At 42.9% G+C, this 22688-nt stretch overlaps 1 protein-coding gene across 1 annotated transcript in view; it reads left to right on the top strand.

Moving 5' to 3' along the window:
- ATG14 (autophagy related 14) overlaps nucleotides 1-22681 on the top strand; it is a 36434-nt gene extending 13753 nt beyond the window's left edge. Inside the window, exons 2-10 of the mRNA XM_006736466.3 lie at nucleotides 832-894; nucleotides 2127-2169; nucleotides 4314-4395; nucleotides 8359-8596; nucleotides 11480-11709; nucleotides 13314-13431; nucleotides 14976-15066; nucleotides 15145-15230; nucleotides 21809-22681. Of these exons, the coding sequence (XP_006736529.1) occupies nucleotides 832-894; nucleotides 2127-2169; nucleotides 4314-4395; nucleotides 8359-8596; nucleotides 11480-11709; nucleotides 13314-13431; nucleotides 14976-15066; nucleotides 15145-15230; nucleotides 21809-22115 (1258 nt within the window). The 3' untranslated portion in view covers nucleotides 22116-22681. The remainder of the gene's footprint in view (nucleotides 1-831; nucleotides 895-2126; nucleotides 2170-4313; nucleotides 4396-8358; nucleotides 8597-11479; nucleotides 11710-13313; nucleotides 13432-14975; nucleotides 15067-15144; nucleotides 15231-21808) is intronic.
- Nucleotides 22682-22688: the final 7 nt, after the last annotated feature.

Genomic DNA, 22688 nt, shown 5'->3' on the forward strand with positions numbered 1-22688 from the left:
TTTGACAGAGAGAGACACAGAGAGAGAGGGAACACAAGCAGGGGGAGTAGGAGAAGGAGAAGCAGGCTTCCCGCTGAGCAGGGAGCCCAGTGTGGGGCTCGATCCCAGGACCCTGGGATCATGACCTGAGCCGAAGGCAGACGCTTAACGACTGAGCCACCCAGGCGCCCCTATATGGTTATATTTAAAAGGGAAAGCCTTAAAATGGATGATCTAGGTTTCCATCTTAAACTGTGCAAAGAAAAAAAAAGGCAGACTAAACCCTAAATAAGGTAACAGGAAGGAAAGGATAAGGGGAGAAGACTGTAGAGAAAATGAACTGCGATGTGATATCCCTTCCTTTTGATAACTTCTACTAAGTAACTTGTTAGCCCATAAGGACTAGCAATAAAATTAGTAAGGAAAAAAACATTGTACTTTAAAAATGATAAGTAACCAATTTATAGGTGAGAGCAGGATTGAATTAAGCTAAATTAAAATCATGTTTATGTTAGAAGCCTCAATTTCCTTGAATTCAAATTCACTCTAGTGCTCTGATGTGCCTGTTTTGGAAGATAATTTAATCTGAGTGGGGTGGGGGGGGTGGCTTCTAGACATATTTTATAAACCCATGAAAGAATTTTAAAGCTGAGAATTTGAACTTAGTTTTAAAGTGAGCAAGTGGCGAAAGCAGCTGTGTGCGCACCACCTTGAGAAGATGTGTGTTTACTTTCAGGACCAGGACATCTCCAGATGAGTCTGCAGAAATGATTGGCCCTTAGGAATTTGCATAATCGCACTGAACTGAAAAGAATGAACATTTAAATAAAACATTACATTTTTTTCTTACAGGTTTATAGACAAGAAAGAAAGGTTAAGCCAACTTAAGAGCAAGCAAGAAGAATTTCAAAAAGAGTGAGTTTCCCTTTTTCTTTTCTGCGTGTGGAGGTTCTCTTGTCACTGTGTGGTTTAATTCAGTGCTGTGGTATGTAGATACATGGATTGCTGACTTGTTGAATTTAGGATACAATCTCAAAGTGTGGAAGAGCAGTGCATGTGGGAGAAGCAAAACAGGAGAGATTATCAGGTTCCTAGGAAACATTGGGATCAGATCCATTGCCTTCGCAGCAGGCACTCAGTGACTAGACTGATGAGTCAGACCCCTGGCCCAGATAATTGATGTGCAGCAAATGGGTCCAGAACAGGCAAATAAGTGGTGGTTCCTGTAAGATGTCAAGTCTTCTGTTTATCTTTCTTCTTCTGGATCAGCATTTTGCAAAGTGTGGTCTTGCATATCATCTACATCAGAATTCATTAGCTGAGATAAAGGTTAAAAATGCAGATTCTCAGAATCCTATCCTCAGATATTCTGACTTTAGGTCTGGGGTGGGGGGCAAGGCCCTGGAATCTGAGTTATTAACAAGCACCCCTGATGAATCTCACCCTCTGGATTTGAGAATTGTCCTGTAGAATCTTCTGTCCCAAACTGTGACCTAGTCACTGTTCTCCAGATGCACTCCAGGTCTATGAAAACATTTATGAGCAGATTAAATCTTCTGAGATGTCCTGCATTACAGAACCCTGCTTAGATTTATTTAAGTCATTTCTCTAACTTAATCACAGAAACTTTTATTTCTTCCGTAGAACACTTCATAGGACAGGTTTTTACAGGTGCCGGCTTGTGCCATTTCTTTGGGAACTGAGCATCACATTTTAGATTATGAATTCTCTTGTAAATATTATTATTAATAATTATGACTGATAGAAATGATTGATTATGACTGAGGACAAAGGCTCTGGCTGTTATTGGAAATTGTGAATGTTTACAGAAAGGTTCTGGGCAGTATTAAAAGTGCAAAAAGAAGGAAATGGGGGAAAAATTAGAGAACGGGAATTTGGAAAACATTTTTATTTTTTATTTTTAAATAATCTCTACACCCAGTGTGGGGCTCAAACTCACAACCCCAAGATCAAGAGTCACACGCTACACTGACTGACCTGGCCAGGCACCCTTGGAAAACATTATTGAATGCTTGAGTCTCACTTTGGTATTTCCAGACATTTTTAAGAACTTACTTTAAAAAGATGTTGATTTTACATTTTTGAGTTTCACAAAATATAATTATGATTGTCTTTTCTCTGTGCAGAGTGTTAAAAGCTATGGAAGGAAAATGGATAACAGATCAGTTGGTAAGCTGTAAGAAGTATTTAAATAATATCCTTTATACTTGTGGTTACATGCTTTTCATTTGGTAGTGCTTAAAATATCACTTTGAATTTAAATTTATTTGAATCATTTTTTGGCAGCCCTCTATTTGAATATATTTGTAGTGTGGGCCCTCAAATATTTTATCTAGATGCCAGAGTACTGGCAATTAATTATAGAGCCATTATAAAGGATAAATATGAAGTCTGGTATTGACATGGGAATACAAGAACGATGAACTATGCTTTTTGAAAAAACTTACTCATTGTAAACACACACTGCCTACATGGATTGATGATTAAATGTGAAAAGTAAACTCATAAAAATATTAAAATATAGGAGAGTATTTATAAATATAACCTACAGATGAGCAGACCTTTATAAGCCATAAAAGGGAAACATTTTTTTCACTGACCATGTAAAAGTTTTAATAGTTCTGTATGTTGAAGACTCTGAGCAAAATGAACATAACTGGGAAAAAATGAGCACAGCATATGGAAATAAGGAGTTTGATAATACTTTTATTCAGTGTTGGTAGGAGTATACATTGATGTATTTGGTTGAAGGACAAGTTAGTGGTTTGTTGGGGTGTGTTTTTTGTTTTGTTTTTTTAATTGCACATGTGGTATATTCAGTTTTCCTCCTAAGAAAATACAGGAATGCAGAGATTTATGGATAAGAAGATGATTGACTAGAGCCTGGGTAGTGATCCATAAATATCTTAAATGCTTATCAAACAGGATGAGATAAATAATTGATACAGTATAGCTGTTCAAAAGAATGATCAGTCCGCATGTGTTGATACGGAATGATATCCAAGAGTTTTTTTAATGACAGAGCAAACAAAAAGGCTAGGATGAAGTATGATTCCATTTGTGTATGTGTTTTAAATATGAGTATGCTCTAAAAAATCTGAAAAGATACATATTAAAGTTTAATTGAGATTACCCCTGAAGAATGGGAAGGAGTCAGGCTAATCACTATGTTTTTCTCTTCTGTGCTGTTTAGTTTTTTTTCACAATAAGCATCATTCATAATTTTTAAATACTTGAAGAATGTATGTGACATAAGTGAAACAAAATACACTGTATGGGAAAAGACCATTAAAGGCTATTTATAAAGAATCCCTTTGCTGTTTTTCTAAATTCCCTGTACTGTTTTCTAGTTTTTCTATAAAAGATTTCAATATTGCTTCTTAAAGACTAGTGCCCTTTAAAAGTGAAGACGTCTCGTGGCCGTTTCATCTTTGAGTCAGTCCATTGGTCCCCGCGAGTCTGCTTTCAGGTGTCCCTCCATCAGGGCGGTTAGCACTCTGCCGTCTGCAGCGTCTCCGCAGTCTGCTCTGCGGCTTGTACCGCAGACCGGTCACGTAGGCCAGTGTTAAACACCATCAATACTTGAGTGCTGTTTTAGGCTTTTAATTATCCACAGTTAATAGAGGCATTATAGAATAGGTAATCCTACTTTTTAACTGACTGCCAGGTTGCATTTTTACTGATCTTTTATTCATCTTGAGGGAGAAAACCTTCTGTTTTTATTGAAGTTTTTATTATTTTGCAAGTAATAATTGCGTATTGTATTAGTGAGATAATACAGTGATGGTAATGGTCTCCTCAGTAAATAGCATGAAGAGTTTAGAGCAGTGCAATAGTAGGACTTTCTGTGATGACGCAGACGTCCTATGTCTAAACTCCCCAGTATGGTAGCCATTAGCCACATGTGTTGAACACTTGACATGTGGGTAGTGTTGAGTAGGGACTGAATTTTATGCAATTTCAGATGACTTTTAAATAGCCACATGTGATCATTAGCTGTATAGTGGACAGAGCAGGTTAGGAGAATGTACTTCACCATTTCTCTCTGTCCTCATTACACATGAAAGAAGTAAGTGAATTTCTTTCTGTCTTAATTTCCTACCAGCTTCTGCACTGAACCAGAATAACATTTTCTTCTTTTTGTAGTCCACCATAGTTAGTCACAAAAGTTACAATAAATATAATCATATTGGTCTATTCTTCATTGTGTTTTCTAAGTTATGCCTCAAAATAATAGTGATCCTAGGTATAAAATCATATTAATCATAAGAGACCAACATTTGTGATATTTATTGCATACTTTTTTTTTTAAGAGATGGAAAATAATGTCCTGTAAGATGAGGATTGAACAGCTGAAACAAACCATCTGTAAAGGAAATGAAGAAATGAAAATAAGTAAGTAATGTGTCCCCCTTCTTCTAGACCTAATAAAGGGCTAGTGTGGAATTTCATTGGATTAATAAACTAGAGAGACGGAGAAAGAGAGAAGGGGTGGGAAGGCAACAACAACCTGGAAAGGTTTCCTGCTTACCTTCCTCCTCTTGTAAAACATTTGTATAAGGATTTTAAGTAAATATTTTTCCAAATATATATATTTTATATATACATATACACACAAATATGATGACCTTTGAATAAACTACTTTTCTCAATTAAAAAAGTTAAGGAATTTATATTTCCCATTTGCCTTTGCTAAGAAGAAGCTTGGTACTCAGTTATAATTATTAGTTCACTCCAGAAACACAGAATATTGGCTTTTTCTATTTGTGAGTCTCATACACCTTTTAATCTGTATTAATCTTACATTATATTTGTGTACCTCATCCTTCATCGTAAATGGTTATCAAATTTTAGGAGAGTCCTCTTAGAAATCCTGTATCCTTAGACATATTCCATGTATTTCTGAAGATCATTGTTTAAAATTCAGAGTGAGTCACCATCATACCTTATGAATCCCTTTCTTGTCTGCTCGTTGCTTTCAGAAGCAAGTATTTTATAGTGGTATGTAATAGAGCAAAAGCTTCCTTTGAAAATGTTTGTCCTAATAAAATGCTCCTGTGGAGTTTCACAGGCTTAGTAAGCTAGAGAGGAAAGCAGCATGGGGAAGAGGTGCTCAGAACCACAGACAGCTGGTTACCCACTGAGCTTTGTGTGCATCTCCAGAGGCTCTGGTTCAGCAGCAGCGTAGGGACTTGAAACTTACCCCCCTCTCCACATCCTCCCATGATGTTCACATGGGCGACTTGCTCCCAGGTGTCTGTGAACCTCCTAGAATTGCTGGATTTACTGAGTTTGTGCCTTGCCTGATGAGCAAGTTTAAAACTTTGATCAGCTGAATTTAACAGATTCCTAACTCCCCAAAACAAAACGACCACCACAGAAAAGATTTGGTACTAAAGCAGTGGACCTAGCAAATCCTCAGAGTCACCTGGTAACCCTTGTAAAATCTAGAGAGAGAATCGTGGGACCCACCTTGGACTTAGGAAATTCAAATCTCGTGTGGGGACTGGGTCAGAGGTTCTTAAACTGTCTGTAGTAAAAGACCATTTTTCCCTCTCTGATTTCTAATGTCATAAGCTGATACCAATACTTTTATAAAGTACAATAAAATACTAGAAAAATGATTGCACACTTGGATGGCATGTCAAAGAAAAATGTTGCTAAACTTACTCTGTATTTCTGTACTTCTCTTGTCTGACTGGTAAAAGTTTACTGATGGGCCTAGATCCACGGGCCACGCTTTGAGGAGCACTACTCTGGGTGGTACTGATGACCTACCAAGGGCTGGGAACCACTGCTCTTTAGAACATAAATGCAGTCTAGTTGCCACCCTTTAGACGAGACTCAAAAAATTTTGCAAACAATTTTAAGGGAGTTCATGGATTCCAGAAACCATGCATGGTCTCAAGTCCACAAGTGAAGAGCTTGTTACCCAGTAAATAGTATTTGTTTAAATTTTGTTGTTAAAATATCACATATATTTGGAAAAGGTTATATATTATAAACTGTAGAACCTGATGAATATTTCTCCAGAATCTTTTGATTTTATGTGTCATGATACAGAATAATACAGATATTTGGTATAGATAGAGAAGTTGGATTGTATGAACCTTTAAGGTTGAGTCGATCTGTGCTATAAAGTTACTTATCCAAATAAGCAACAGTAGATGACAGAAGTAGCATCAAAGTGTTTTTATGTTTAGGGGGAGATGGCATGGAGAGGACAAATTAAACTCTTGAGTGCTGAGTCTGCACTAGTGCACATTAGGTGACTGGTGGTGTCCTGCCACCTGTGAAGGGTGGCACCTAGAAGCCTCCTAAGTTACTTCTAGGAGTCTGAGTTTTTTTTTTTTTTTTAAAGATTTTATTTATTTATCTGAGACAGACGGAATGAGAGAGACAGAGAGCACATGAGAGGGGGGAGGGTCAGAGGGAGAAGCAGACCCCCCGCTGAGCAGGGAGCCCGATGCGGAACTCGATCCCGGGACTCCAGGATCATGGCCTGAGCCGAAGGCAGTCGCTTAACCAACTGAGCCACCCAGGCGCCCTGTCTGAGATTTTGCAACTCGTTTTTGCCACTCGAGAGAAGTTGAGTTACAGCCCTAACACCCTAACAGGTTTTGATCCAGTAGATACCAAGTTGGAAACTGTTCTTAAAAAATCTGACCATATGACTGGGGCCCATGGCCAGACATTCATTTGAGCACTTGCAAAGAGCTCAGTAGTGATGATGAAAATGAATGAGCTTGCTGGAAGATAAGTGTGATGGAACCAGCAACTTAAACATTAGAACATCCACACTGAGCAAGAATGGTAAAGAGAATGCACAAGTAAGGGGAAACTAAACCGCAAGAAACCTTATGCCTACAGTGAAATACGTAGGTTCAGTGGTCCTCTGAGTGAGGATGTTTATCAGATGTTTGTTATATGCTAGTCAGGGGAGAACAAGGCTTTGGCTGGACCTGGTGTAAGGAACTCAGCTATAGGTGAGGTACACACATTGCATTGGGCTTCCGAGGAGCAGAAGGTCTGGGGAGCATTTATGGAAGGGGACCTGGCTGAATGAGAAAAATTTGGACATTTGAAGAGTAGAAGCTAATAGCATTCCTAGAGACATTGATCTGAATAGGATCTGTGGAGGACATCCTGAAGGGAATGATGACTGGTTCAGTATCCATCCATGCATGCATGCACTGAAATAGTTCCACTTTGTGGAAAAGGTTTGGAGTGCCTAGTAACTGAATGAGGCTGGGGTGAAGGGGTGCAGAAGGGAACTGTGGGATATGTGCCAGTGTGGGAGTGGCCTCAAGGCCAAGGAGGTCGGTGTGTGTTTGTTGCGCAGTGGAGAACTGCCGGGCACTGCTTACAGTTGATGAAGACTGGGCTGGTGAAGGCCTGGAGTGGAACTGAGCTGGAAGGGGGGTTTGGGGGAGAGTTAGTAAGATTGTAACACTGGGAAGGAAAAGAAAGCCCTCTGCGGAAGAATAGTAGGTCAGCCCATGGAATTGACCAGCAGGGGACTGACTTAGGCCGTGGACAGGTCAAAAAAAATCATTAAGTAGAGAACCTAGGTATCAAGATGAGGCTTTTGTGGAAAAATAATGAGCTTGATTTTGAACTTTTGTCTGAGCCTCCTAAGTTACTTCTAGGAGTCTGAGATTTTGCAACTCGTTTTTGCCACTCGAGAGAAGTTGAGTTACAGCCCTAACACCCTAACAGGTTTTGATCCAGAACCTGAAGGAGCTTCATGAAAAGGACACACATCAGACAGGATGAGCATCTGTCTCCATTCTTGATTGTGTGGCCGGGCTTTGGTTGCCCCTGCAGTGCTTCAAATGCTGGCATATAATAAGGACTCCCACCCTGCTGGGTGCCGCCACACTCCACTGTAACTTTTCAGAGCCCTTGGTCTGTTTCTTTGCTGCATGACCACCTGTCGTGAGATTATCCCTGGGTCTCAGTGGAGCCCAAGGCATATGTAAGAGGTTTCTAAGGAAAATCAGATAGCCAGTAAGTTTTTCAAACTTGGATTAGATATCTTTTCTGCCCATCATGGTTATTCTTCAGTGCTTACCAATAAGTCAGATATTTCCTGGCTTGAACTTAAACTTGATAGTTGTTGAGTGATTCTTACAAATGATGACTACAGATGGAGACCCAGAGTCCTTTAGGTGATGGTCCACTTTGATTTATTTATTTACTTAAGCTAAACTCTCAATTTCCACTTAGTGGAACATTAACCTGATTGAGGTTTTGCTTTCGGTTTAAACTTCAGGAAGATGCTTACACTTGTGAGGTGGGTTCTGTAGGCCCCAGGAGCCATTTGTAGAGATAATTGTTGGGTGTGATTTATTTCAGATTCTGAAGGCCTTCTCAAAACCAAGGAAAAGAATCAGAAGCTCTATACTCGAGCACAGCGGCATCAAGAGAAAAAGGAGAAGATTCAGAGGCACAATCGCAGACTTGGTGACCTGGTAGAAAAAAAAACCATTGACTTAAGAAGTCATTATGAGCGTCTGGCAGATCTTCGGCGATCTCATATATTAGAGCTCACCTCTGTCATTTTTCCAATCGAGGAAGTAAAGACTAGTGTGAGGTACAGTGAGTCTTTTGACTCTAGGAATAGATCAAGTTTCAAAGATCAGGTATTTTTCAAATATGGAAACGCCTCATTTATCGGGTTCATTCTGGGGTCATTGGCTTTCCTGGTAATTAAACTGAAGTCTAATCTGCTTCAGCAAACAGTACACGCTGCACGAAATAGGGGAGGCAGCCAAGGTGAAGGGCAGTGGCCCTCAGAGAAGTGGTGCCCTCACTTGTTGACTGACCTGTTGACGTAGCCTTTTCCTGGTAACTAGCCCCTGGCAAGCGCTGGAGACTGTGAGTTTATTTTTTTAAAGATTTTATTTATTTATTTGACAGAGAGATAGAGATAGTGAGAGAGAGAGAGCATAATAAGCAGGGGGAATGGCAGGCAGAGGGAGAAGCAGGCTCTCTGCTGAGCAAGGAGCCCGATGCGGGGCTCGATCCCAGGACCCCGGGATCACGACCCGAGCTGAAGGCAGACACTTAACCTGCTGAGCCACCCAGGTGCCCCAGAGACTGTGAGTTTAGTCTTAGGCTCTAGTGCATGGATACCCTCAGGAGTCATCAGATGGACAAGACAGTGGTTCCCTACCTGGATGTTCATCAGAGTCAATTAGGAACTTTTGAAAAATACAGGTTCCAGAGGACACACCTTTAGCCCTCCAGCCCATCTTGTAATACTTTTTTTTTTTTTTTTAACTTCCCCAGATAATTGATGAGGTTTGAAAACTGCTACTGAGAAGTTCATTTGCTTTCTCACTAACCATCAGGCTGTTCCAGTTGAGGATTTTCCTGTCCCTTAGTTGTCCTCACTTCCAAGCATCCTTCCCCGGCTAGTCCGTGCACTGTGACTAGTGAGGACTTAAATTACTCCGCTTTGCTCCCTCTACTTCACTGTGTCCTTTCGGCTGTTGCCATAGTTAACTTCCTAAAAGCCTCAAGGTCTGATTATTCTGGCTTGAAAACCTGCTCCCCGACTCTTACCAAGTAATTTTTCATTAGTAATAGTTGGCAAATATAAAAATAAAAAGGCAGATTCAAAATAGAACAGAATAGGAAGTTCAGAAATAGACTCTTTTGGATCAGTGGGGAGGAGTTGGGGTATCCAAAGACTGGTGTAAAAACAGACGACCAGGACTTTGGGGAGGAAAAAGCTAATAAAATGGAAACATTATGCTAAATCAGATTCTTTTTTTAAGTTTATTTTTTTCAGTTATCTCTGCACCCAACGTAGGGCTTGAACTCCTGACCCCAAGATCAAGAGTTGGGTGTTCTTCTGGCTGAGCTAGCCAGGCAGCCCCAGTGCTAAATTAGATTCTGATGGACCAAGATATCAGTGTTAAAACACATTAAACAACGACACAGTCTTAATTTGCTGTCCCAGATCTGAGGAGACCAGGGAGACCGACAACTGAATGCGAAGCTGCAGAAGAGAAAACATGGAGAAAAACTTACTCCTCTCTGCCTGTGCTGTTTAAATCTTTTATAGCAGTACATGATATTATATGCTGGTAATTTTTTAAAGCTGATAGTTTTGAAGTTATTCCTGTAATAAGATTTCTTGTTCATTCGCATTCCTCAAACTTGTTCCGTGGAAGAAGGAAGAAGCAGAGGTGCCGCTCAGACCTGGCCGTAGTGCCCTGCCCCACTTCCCCGTGACCGCCAGGGGCACTTACCCCACAGGCACGCAGTGGCAGGAGGAGAAAGGATTGAGAACAGAACCTCAACTTAGTGCAGCGCAGAGGCCCTTCCCCAGTCTGCCAGTTCCCCACCTACTTGTCCAACACCATCTCCTAGCGCTTCCCTTGGGCGGCCGACGCCCCAACCTCGTGGGTCGGATGGTCTCTGTGCCCCGCTTGTGTCCGCCCTGACTTCTCGTTCCTTCCCGCTCTCCCGGCCCATGGTGCTCAGAGCTCAGAGTGCCGTCTGCGCTGTCGCAAGTATTTCTGTACAAACGGTAACACTTCATTTCCCTTTTCACCATGTGGACATTTGCACTGGCGGCTCAGAAGCTATCGTGGGTAAAAACTGGTGCCTTGACAGATGTCTAAGCAGTGACACCAACTATGTTACTAGTCGTATTCTACCACGTACTTGCGTTTTTTGAGGAAAAAAGCAGTTCACAGCAAGGATGCTCTTGATGAAGCAGTAGAAATCATATTTTTATTTAAATTTTATTAAGTCTTGATCCTTGTGTACACATTGTTTTAATATACCACATGATGAAATGGGAACTGTGCAGAAGGCTCTTTGGCTCCAGACTGAAGGGCTGTGGTGGGCTTAAGAAAAAGCACTTGAGTGGGTTGCAAGTGGAACTAGCTGGTTTTTGCATGGGACACTACTTTTACTTGAAAGAACAACTGCAAGACTTGGGTGTAAGAGATTTTCAAAATTCTTGACCAGTGCTGTGTTTTTCTGTGTGTTTCAGCTGGTCAACATACAATGCCATTCTTCACTAATTTTGTTTTGAAAAGTACAGGTTTTTTGTTTTCATAAAATATGCTATGTTAACATGTAATAGGTTTATTATTTCCAAATGAATGAATAATTTAAAATTTTCTCAGATTTCTAATGCAAGTAAATATCAGTAGATCTAACCCACATACACAAAAGCTCTTTGTGGGGTCCTCAAAAAATTGTAAGCATGTAAAGGGGTCTTGAGACCAAATACTTGAGGCCCCAGCTCATGGTGCCATCCTCTTCACATTGGTATGGCCTTCTGTGCCACAGCTGGTTTGAGCTTCATGTCTGATAGAATTACTTACCTTTGTATATCCTAGTTAAACTCTGTCCTCGTGTGTGCATCTCTCAGTGTTCTACATATCAGGCAAGTATCTTGCATGCTCTTTAAATCCCATTCCCTTGAAATCCATATGTATGTTCTGATTTTTAGAGATCCTGCAGATGTGTCCTCAGAGAGCGACAGTGCCATGACCTCCAGCACCGTGAGCAAGCTTGCTGAAGCCCGGAGGACGACTTACCTCTCGGGAAGATGGATCTGTGACGATCACAATGGGGACACCAGCATTAGCATTACAGGGCCTTGGATTAGCCTTCCCAACAACGGGGACTACTCTGCATACTACAATTGGGTGGAAGAGAAGAAAACCACGCAGGGGCCTGGTGAGAATCAAAATAGTCCTTGAAAACTTAGAAGTTAGGTATGTTTTTTAATTGAGGTAGAATTTACGTAATGAGATGAACGGTTGTAAAGTGGACAGTCCTGCAGCGTGAATACATTCACAGTGTTGTGTGGTTACCCCCTCTGTTGAGTTCCAGAGCACTGGCATCACCCCAGACGGGAGCTCCAGGGCACGAAGCTGTCATGCCCCCGTCGCCTCTCCTCCCAGCTCTGGGCAGCCCCTACAGATGATCTCAACTTACAGTGGGTCAACTTAACAATTTTTTTTACTTTATGTTGGTGCAAAAGCGATACACGGTCAGTAGCGATCACGCTTTGAACTTTGAATTTGGATCGTTTCCTGGGCTAGCGCTGTGCCGTGCATATTCTCTCATGGTCCGGGCCCCGGCAGCCGCAACTCCCAGGCAGCTCCGTGGTCGTGAAGGTCCGCAGCCGGTAGATACGCTGATAACTGTTCTGTGTTTCACTTTCAGTATAGGATGCAATGCACTGCACGAGATACTCAACACTTTATTATAAATAGGCTTTGTGTTAGATGATTATGCCCAACTGCAGGCTCATGTCAGTGTTCCGGGCCTGTGTTAGGCAGGCCAGGCGAAGCTATGGCGTTCAGTAGTTTAGAGCATTAAATGTTATTTTCGACTTAGGATATTTCCAAGTTATGAATTTGTCGGGACATAACCCCATTGTAAGTCAAGGAAGATCTGTAATTTTGATTTCTGTAACTACAGATGTGTCTATTTTGGATATTTTATAGAAATGGGATCATACAATGGGTGGCCTTTTGTGTCTGGCTTTTTTTACATAGCATAATGTTTTCAGGGTTCATCCATATTGTGGCATGAATTAGCATTTCATTCTTTTTGTGACCGAGTAATACTCCATTGTATGTAATGTGGATATACCACGTTTTATATCCAGTCCATCAGTGAATGGACTGAAAACATTTTTTAGATATTTCACTTTTGGGGGACCGATATTGCTTTATTTATATGAAAAGACCTCACTAGTTAGTATATTTAGCCGGTTGAGTCCTGTTTTTATAGTTTCTTTGTAAAGAGCTTGTTTTAGCAGCCCGAAATGGAGATAGAAATAGCCCAGTAGAAAAACCCTTGAAAACCTCTAGAGCTTTCTTTGGTGGAGAAAAGATTGTTCACTTAGTCATTTAGCAAGTACACAGTGAGTATGTGCTCTCTGTCATGCACGATGCTAGGTGCTGGCGAAACAAAGCTGTTGTCACCAAGACAGGCGTAGCCTAGGGGAGGCCTCTCTGAGGGGTGACATGTAAGTTGGGCATTTACTGTTCTAATAAATAATACATTCACAGGTCCAAGCAGTTCAGACTTTAATTTCATTTATGTTGGGTCTGCCTGGGCTCATTTGCTTAGGTTACATTCCGCTCCGCAAAAACCATAAATGATGAAACATTAATGTGTGGCCATGAACCTTTTATTAGTATGTTAATAAGGAGCAAAACATAATCATCAACAATGTAATGATAAAATTATAAATCATAAAATCTAGGTTCATTGCTATTTTTTGTTGAAATTAAAGTTGTTTGTATATGGTTGTTTTTATACTTCAGACATGGAGCATAGTAACCCCGCTTACACGATCAGTGCTGCATTGTGCTATGCGACTCAGCTGGTCAACATTTTGTCTCATATACTTGACATAAATCTCCCTAAAAAGCTGTGCAACAGGCAAGTAATCGAAGGTGGCAATGTCATCTTTATCGTAGATGTCATTTTCCTATTGTGTACTTACTCTAATTGAACCAAAACCAGGAATTTAAGTATTATTAAGCTAGAAAAATGACTGTGAAATATTGAGATTAATTTCAAAAGCCTAATGTGCAAATTTGTTTCATTATCTTATAATTGCACATGAAGTCTTTGAGAAGACCACAGAGAATTCTCCCATTTGGAAAAATAATTGAAGGACAAACTAGGATCTTCAGAGGGCATGCTCACGTATAAGAACTGGGTAAATTAGAACACTTGAATATTTTTTTTTAACTTTTTAAAATAAAAACAGGTGGTTTAAAAATTCAAACAAAAATGTAGGAGTGCCTGGCTGGCTCAGTTGGTGGAGCATGCGACTCTTGATCTCAGGGTTAGAGCTTACTTAAAAATCTTTTTTTTCTTCTTCTAAGATTTATTTGAGAGAGAGAGCATGTGGGGGTGAGGGGGGAGGCAGGCAGAGGGAGAGGGAGAGTCTTTTCAGACTCTGCACTGAGCGGGGAGCCTGACACAGGGCTTGATCTCACGACCCTGAGATCATGACCCAAGCCGAAACCAAGAGTCGGATCCTTAACTGACTGGGCCACCCAGGTGCCCCAAAATAAAATCTTTAAAAAAAAAGTAAAGGTTTACAGTCTACTCAGTTCTAAGTTCTACTCAGTTCTACTAAGACCTTCCTACCCCTGTCTGGTCATCCTTACATCTCAAGCCAAATAAATATGTATTATCATCGGTCTCCCCTTTTAAACACAAAAGATATACTAGGGTGTTTTACACCTTTTTGAGTATTTAACAAATATTGGAGCCCTTTTCTAGGCACTGAGAGGCTACAGTGGTGGTGAGAACATAATCGTTGCCCTCTTGGCCCTTCATTCTAACAGAGGGACAGATAATAAATGAGCAGGGTGTCCAATGGTGATGAATCCCGTGGAGGACATGAAAGCAAGGGAACGGGAACGTGGAGGCAGGGAAGGGGCTTGCGGTATGTGAGTGGGCGGGTGTATGATCACGTGTGACCCTGAGGGAAGAGGGGAGCAAGCCCTGGGGAGAGCGAGGGCAGCAAAGACGGCAGGGGTACAAATTGGGTGGGCCTCGTCAGGCCATTGTGAGCCTCCAGCTCGCATTCTCCACGGAGTGGACAGTTAACAGAGGCTTCTTTGTGTAAGTGTGCCAGGGTCTCACCAGCCCCCTATTTATACTTCACAGAATAATCTTGTACATTCGTCATTTCATCGGTGTGCAAGTATTTGTGTTGGATAAATTTTCCGAAGTGGAGCTGCTTGGCTAGAGGGTCTCTGCGTTTGTAATTTCTTAGCTGCCGTGAAGTTGCTCGTCCTGAAGGCGGTGGTTCATTCTCAGAAAGTCTCTGTTGAGTCTAACTTACAAAGAGGCAAACGACATGGGGTTTGTTTTATACTGAGCTGTGGTGTACTTCCAGATAGACATTTTACCATAGAATTTCCTCAGAAAGATACAATTTTACAAATTGTATGTTTGTTTTCCAGTGAATTTTGTGGGGAAAATCTCAGTAGACAGAAATTTACTCGAGCAGTGAAGAAACTGAATGCAAATATTCTTTACCTGTGCTTTTCTCAGGTATGGAAAATATACTGTGAGCTAATTTTTAATGTGTTACCTGGTTCAAAATATTAATCAGTGTTTCGCTTTTTCTAGCATGTAAACTTAGATCAGTTACAACCACTGCATACTCTCAGGAACCTAATGTACCTGGTCAGTCCGAACTCTGAACACCTGGGCAGGTAAGAACGGTGTTTGCTTTTCTCTAAGTGGTGGTGCTGTGAGTACTTCTAATAGAGTTGTCATGTGCGTCGGCAGAGCGAGGGGCCTGGTCCTCACCCCCAGAGTCTCCACAAAGGACAAAAATAATGCGGTCCTGTACAGAAGGAAAGAGTGGCTAAGCATATTTGAACCTTTATGGTCCTTACATAATCATTTCTCGGAAAATTAATAGCAAACATTTTTAACACCTAAAATGAAATAGAAGAACCCACATGTTCCCCGAGGGGCCGCCTCGTGCCGTCCTTGAAGACCGGAAGCCGTGTCTTGGACTCCACGTCTTTTCCTTAGCACTGTGTAGTGTCTGCCCCTTTTCCTGTGCCTTGCCTTTCCTGCCTCCTCCCATTGTGACAGTTCTTCCCAGTCTTTTTGTCTCTCTGGCCACCATCTATTGGAGATAAAGGGTATTTCAAGTTTATGGGGTGAACTAGTTTAAAATCCATTACCTTAAAAACAGGAGTCAGTAACAAAAAAGACCAACCAGGGCTGGTCTATGGGATCTTCCTGGTCTCTCAGCCCAAAAAACATGACACAGAGGAAGCTAGGACCATTCAGGTCACCCTTCTCTGAGTACGTGTCCTTTTTCCACACTCTTAGCTGTCTGTCCATACGCTTCTGAGATACGACTTGGTTTAGTGTATCTGCACTTGTGAAAGAGGACAAAGAAAATAAAAGGTGGGAACGTTCTTTTGGGGAGTCCCCTTCCCATCGTTCATTTGCTTTTACGACTGGAACCAAGGCTCAGGGGAGGTCCCTTCCACCGGCGAGGGTGCTTGGCTTCCTCCACATTGCAGGGAACTTGCCGTGGTAATCTGCTCTTAGCCACTGGCTTGTGTTTCTCCCCGCCACCTAACACAGTAACTTTCCTGGGACATAGAACGCTTTGGAAAAAGCTGTGCACACTCTCCAGGGAACTGCACACACACCTAGAATTTTGTGCCATTTTACAGGGAGTTCATGCTCCTCTCCTCAAGTTCCATTCATTAGTTCATAAACCACATGAACCTGTTGGAAATCCATCCCAGTTTTAGTGGTTGATTTCTGTGGGTTGTTTGCCATCCTCTTGGTACATTATTTATATAGGGCTCAACATTAGAAAATCATTAATAATAAGAACTAATATTTATTGAGCCAGTATTTATCAACCCTGAGCCAACTACCAGACATGCCTTAAATCATAGGTGGACTTATTATTCTTATTTTACAGAGGGGGCTGGTAACAGAAGCTTAGCGTGGTCAAGTAATTCGTGCCCCTGATGACAGAGGCAGTCTGAGTAGTAGGGCCAGGGTTCCAGCACTTCCACTAAGTGGTAGATACTCATGCTTTTAACCAGTACACACCACTTCATTACATGAACAGATCAAAAAAGAGAAAAAAAACCCGTAAGATCAACCTGATAGATGCCAGAAAAGCAGTGAATAAAATTCCGTTCCTATGAATAAGTGAAGAAAACTAGTTGCAAGTTAAAAATAGTTTATTAATAAAGGATATCTACCATAAGCCTACAGAAAAGACTATATTTAATGACATGTTCCTTCCATGGATGTTTAATAAAAGCATTCCTGTGCAGTGAGGAAAACAAGAGGATGCCGTGTCACTGCTGCGTTCACATGGCTCCGGAGCCTAGGCGAGGCGGGACGGTTTTACAGAGAAGTAAGGTCTATTTATGTTGGAAAGAAAGAAGCTAGGTTGGCGTTGTTGTGGAGGGTATGATGGGTGAACTGGCCATCCAAGAGAGCGTGCTTGCTTACGTGCTGACAGCCAGTCAGAAGATGGAATGAGAAAAGCGTCCCCCTTTACTGTAGCAACACAAACAATAAATTATCTAGGAATAATCTTTACAAAATATATCCAGACCATATAGAGAAAATATGAAACTTGAAAAAAAAATGATTCCACACCTATTTCTTGAATGTCTGCCAGGTACTGCACAAGGCGTGGGCCTGAATGAAAGAAGGCCTGAGGCAGGGAACACCCTCGGGATTTTCTAGGAGAGGAAGGCTGAGTATTACAAAAATGCTACTTCTCCCCAAAAGGAAACCTGATCAGAATTTCAACAGGTATTTCATGGAACTTTGACAAGCTAATTCTGAAGTTGAACTAGAAGCACAGGCTGCAAGGAAATTTTGAAAAAGAATAGTAAAGGATGGGCTTGGCCCTCTTTAAAACATAGTATAAAGGTAATTAAAACAAGGTGCCGTTAGCATGCAAGTAGGTGGAACAATTAGACGAAGAGAAGAGAGTCCAGAGACCCTGTAAGAGGCCCTGTCCCTGTGAGAAGCATAACACAACAAGGGCCAGCATGTTGAACTGGATAATAATAGATTGATAGTGGCGGGCTAGTGGGGTATTCACACAAGAACAAAGCTCGACTCATACTACATTCTGTATATAAAAATAAATTCCAGATGATAGAAAAGACCTTATTTTATTGAAGGAAAAAACCGTATAAAATAGGAGAAAGACAGTGTTTTATAATCACAGGATGGGGAGGGAATTCCCATGCAAGCCACAAAACCCCAAAACCATGAAGGAAAGGAGTTACATATTTTACTGTGTAAAAACTCTAAGTGCCTCTGGTAAAATACCAGATTCCAGAAAGTTACAAGATAAACAACAGATCTGTTTTGCAGCCTGTATATCAGACGACGGATTAAAATTTCAAATCTCTAAAAGAAAAGCAGACCTAATAGAAAAACAGCCAAAGGATTAATCCAGGCAGGTCACACAAAAGAAATGCAAGTAATCAGTATTCAAATGAAAAAAGTCTTCAGCCTCAATCAAGAATAAAGAAGTGCAATTCAAAACAGCTTTCCAGTTTTCACCCATCAGTTTGGCAAAAATGGAAAGGATTGACGATATCCAGTATTGGTGGTAGTTCCAAAAAACAGGCTCTCTTCTGCTAGGGGTGGACTTCTTTGGAGGGTCTGAAGTTTTCTCTGGGCTTGCCCTGGAGTCAGCTCTCCAGTTAGGGTAGGGGTTTGTGTGACAGAAGTACACATACTCAGCCAGGCTCATTGCCCCCGAGCTGGTGGTCTGTGGGCCAGAGGCCAGGAGCTGGAGCTTCAGAAGTCCCCTTCCACACCTGCCTCAATCAGTCACCTGGGTGGGACGTCCTGTTTCCATGGAGACCAGCTGAAGGAAGGATCCCATCCAGAATCCAACATAAACCTTTTTTCTTTGAAATAAATTCAAACTTGCAAAAATATTCAAAATTGCAAAAAATAGTAGTAGTACAAAGACATATACCCTTTACCCAGACTCACCTTTGTTACCGTTTTACCCTATTTGCCTTATCATTTGTGTAATCTGTCTCCATAAAGACACACGCATACACATTTTTTTTCCTGAACCCTGTGAGAGTAAGTGATATACATATATCATGGTTCTTGACTCCTAAATACTTCTATATGTATTTCCTAAAAATAGGGGTATTTTCCTGTTTAACTACAGTACAGTTACCAACATTTGCAAATTTCACATTGATACAATAGTTTAATCCACTGTGGACCAGATTAATGTCCTGTACAGCATTTTTCCCTCCAGTATATGGTCCAACCTAGAGTCTGGTGCTGGATTTAGTTGCTGTGTTTCTTTAACCTCTTTTAAATTTGGAGTATTTCCATTGCCTACTTTGTCTTAAACGACATTAACATTTTTCCCTTTGTATTAATAGAACTTTCATTCTGAATTTGGTGCTTCCTTGGAGTGAGATTCCAGGAATTCTGTGCATTCGAGGCTGGAACACCGCCTGGGCCAGGAGTGTTTCCTGGACACTCTGGGGGCCACAGTGGCCATCTGTCCCTCATTGGTGATGTTAATTTGATCACCCAGTCACGATGCTTTCCACCTTCTCCACTGTATAATCCTAGCTTTTTCCTTCCTTGCAACTAAGAAGCAGTCTGTGGGGAGCCACTTTGAGACCATGCAGTTATCCGGCTCATCAGAATTTCCCCCTAGATTTAACATCTGTTGATTTTTCTTATCGGATTCAGTCTTTACCCTGATGGTGCCTACGTTAACATCATTATCATCCAGAGTGCGTAGTTTACATTAGGGTTCATTTTTGATGTTGTATATTCTGTCCGGTAATATTTTTGAAATAAGATATTTTGCAAAAGAGAGTTTTAAAAAACCAAAAAGGTCATTTTGTTGCCTTAATCGAGAAGAAGAATTCCCTGCAGCATCTTGAGAAAATTAGTAATTTTTATTCCCTGATGACCTTAAGCGTAAAAGATTTAATTCTTTTGCTAATTTTGTGTGATGTGTGTGGCTCAGGGTATGCTGGGTAACAGAAATTGCTCCAGCTGGCCACTTTGGGAATCCTCCACTGGTTTTTCAGTCGCAGTACTTCACTGAGTACCTGTTCCGTGTCACTAGACTCTGCCCTGTGGGACTCCAGCAGAGCACTGGAGTCCCACCTGGCTTCCTGGGGAGCTCTGCTGGAGGAAGTATCACCCCTCTCTCCTGGGAAAACCTTTCGAGAGGGGGTCTGGGGACAATGGCAGTCCGTGTAGATAAGGCGACATCAAAGAGGAACCGAAAACAGGCTATGCCTCTGAGCTAGCAGGAAGGCTTCATCTGGAGCTAGTTGCAGAGGCCCCCGGACAACAAAGCTCAACAGGACAGAATGAGAGGGCCCTGTGTTTAGGAAAGGCGGGAACCCGCTGAGGTGCTACCTTACGAACAGTTTTCGGAGGCCGCCGCCGCGAGGAGAGAAAGAGGCAGGTCTCTGGCGCGCTGAGGCGGGTGGGGCTGACTGCAGGTAGAGGCTGGCTACAAGGGGTGGTGGTGCAGTGAGGACCTGAGCTGGGGGGGGGGTGGGGGATGTGTTGAGGCTCGAAAGGGGATTTATTCGGTGATCTCAGGCAGGAGCATGAGGGCGGAGGCCCAGCCGGCTTGTTTGGAGAAGGGCTGCCTGGCTCAGATAAGGTGAGATGAGCTGGAAAGGTTGGCGCTCCGGTGGAGAGCCCTGGCGGGCGGTGAAGCTGGGAGGAAGGAGAGGCATCAAAAACAAATCTTTGGAGACCTATTTACCAAGGGGAAAAAGGAAAAGAGAAAAGAAATGGATTGTAAGGAGAGCCTTTTAAGGAAACAGGAAAGGGATACTCAGCTAAGATGCCGGTTTCAGTGATGGTTGGTTAGTTTGGAAAAGCTGCAGCGGGAGGTGGGGGGGGGTTCATGGGGAGAGTCTCCCAGTTCTTGCTGCCTTCACCCCTTGCGAAAAGTAAGGACTTCTGGGCTAGATGGAGGCCTTGTAAACTTGGGAGCCCCTGGTCAGAGGGGCTCTTTGATATGCAAATTGCTCACAGGAGACCAAAGGGAAACCCTATGGTGCATCTTCCAATTTAATGAATATTTGTAAAGCTCTAAAAACAGTGCCTGGGACAGAAGTGTTAGCTGTTACTGTTGCTGGTGCAGCCGGGAAGCAAGGTTGTCTTGGAGGAACAAAGGCTGCTTGACCCTGGAGAAAGTGAGTCGGAAGGTGCAGGCATGGTCAGGTACATTATGGGAGGCCATCGCTAGGCTTTTGTCATTGTTAAGGCCATGAAGAATTTTGGGCCATAGACTAAAATGGCAAGCTGTACCTATTCTAGGATCTCTGTCATTTGATTTTTGCTAACCCCCATCATTTTCCCTAGTCATTATCGGAGGCATGTGTCCTTATCTTGGGGGCAGCACTGGAGAGGGGCTGCTGGGGGGCCTTGGCTACCGGGAAGTCCTAGGAGAAGAGCAGGGGGCGGTGGGGTGACTGCCCACCCGAAGCCAGCGCAGCCGGGCTCTCGTGAGGCAGGGGCTGACAGGGTTTGCTGACACCGCCCCACAGCGGCGCTCAGGAGCTGTCCCAGAGGGTGAGGCCTGAGGGAGGTGATTAGATTTGGAGACGATGATGTCATCAGGGACCTTTGGGGAACAGTTTTCTCCTCAAATACAGTGCAGAAATATGGATTATTCCAGATGACTATGTTCTAAATAGTTATAGCTCATTCTGTTATAAATGGGCCCCTAGAAAATCGTGATCATATCTTAAAATGGGTGCCTGAGCCTGCTGTTGACACCAATCCAAGGAAGCACTGCTAACATGCACGCACCCAAACTGGTTGGCTCTTTTGAGTCGTAGGAACGTACAAACTGGGGGCTTCCATAAGGCAGAGAACATCTGTACGTTTTTTTCTATATTGTTTATTACTGGTTCCACGGACAGCCCAGAGTATACATCCAGTGACTGTTTTTGTCAAAACTTTCCCATCGGAATGCATAGATATTGCAGTTGTTTAAAGAGGAAATCGTACTTTGGACCAGCAGGCCTAGTCTCGGTGGAGGGTTTTTTTCCATCCAGGATCTTCACAAATCGGGTAGGTGGACTTGAACACGTGGTGTTGTGGTTTTATTCCTTCCTTGGATGGCAGTTACTCAGGTGAAGCAGGCCGCCATTACAGACCATCGGGGGGTCCGGTGCAGGCTTGGGAAGCGGGTGGACTCTAGGTCCCGTCAGGCCCGCGTCACCGTCGTCACAGTGCCGGTTGTGTGTGCGCGCAGGTCGGGACCCTTTGAAGTGCGAGCGGACCTGGAGGAGTCCATGGAGTTCGTGGAGCCCGGCGTCGCCGGGGAATCGGCTGAGAGCGGCGACGAGCGCGTCAGTGATGAGGAGACCGACCTGGGCACGGACTGGGAGAACTTGCCGAGCCCGCGGTTCTGCGATATCCCTTCGCAGCCCGTGGAAGGCTCCCAGAGCCAGAGCGGCCAGCTGTCCCCGCCCGGCGCGAGCAGCAGTGCCGGGGGCATGATCTCGTCCGCCGCGGCCTCGGTCACGTCCTGGTTTAAGGCGTACACTGGACACCGCTAGTGCGCGCGGACCGAAACGCGCCAGGTTTGTGTCCAGGTTGCTCTTCCACTGTGCTCCGGTGCACTTCGTGTGTTCAGCTAGGCTAGTGCCTGGGACAAAAAGAGGTTAAACTGTTGGGGGTTTTTTTTAAAGCAGGACACAAGCATTTCTGTGTATCACATGGCTGATGGGGGTGACCCACATGCTTATAATAGAACAGCCGGGTCAGAGGTCCTTCTGCCCAGACCCGTGTTGGCGGAAGAAAGACGAGTGTGTGTTCCGTTCCGTTGAAGCGGAAAATGCTTTGGGCTCCCTTCGGCCACGGGCCACAGGACCCGCAGAGGCGGGCTGACACATCGGTCCTTGTGATGCCGAGACTGTTCCTGAACACTTCACATTGTAGAAGCTGAATCACAAGGAAGTGATTCTTGAGGAGTAGGACTTGAAAGATAAAACCTGTTTCGTACGAGTTTGTGCTTATGCCATCATTTTTTGTACCAGCAGGCGATTTGAAATACTTGGTTTCTTTAGAATCTGGTCATGTTTGGTTTTTAGGTCAAGGATGTTGGTTTTGTTTGGAAGGGAGGGGCTTTT

Source organism: Leptonychotes weddellii, chromosome 9 (genome assembly GCF_054177405.1).
Source record: "Leptonychotes weddellii isolate Sample4059 chromosome 9, ASM5417740v2, whole genome shotgun sequence".
NCBI lineage: Eukaryota > Metazoa > Chordata > Mammalia > Carnivora > Phocidae > Leptonychotes > Leptonychotes weddellii.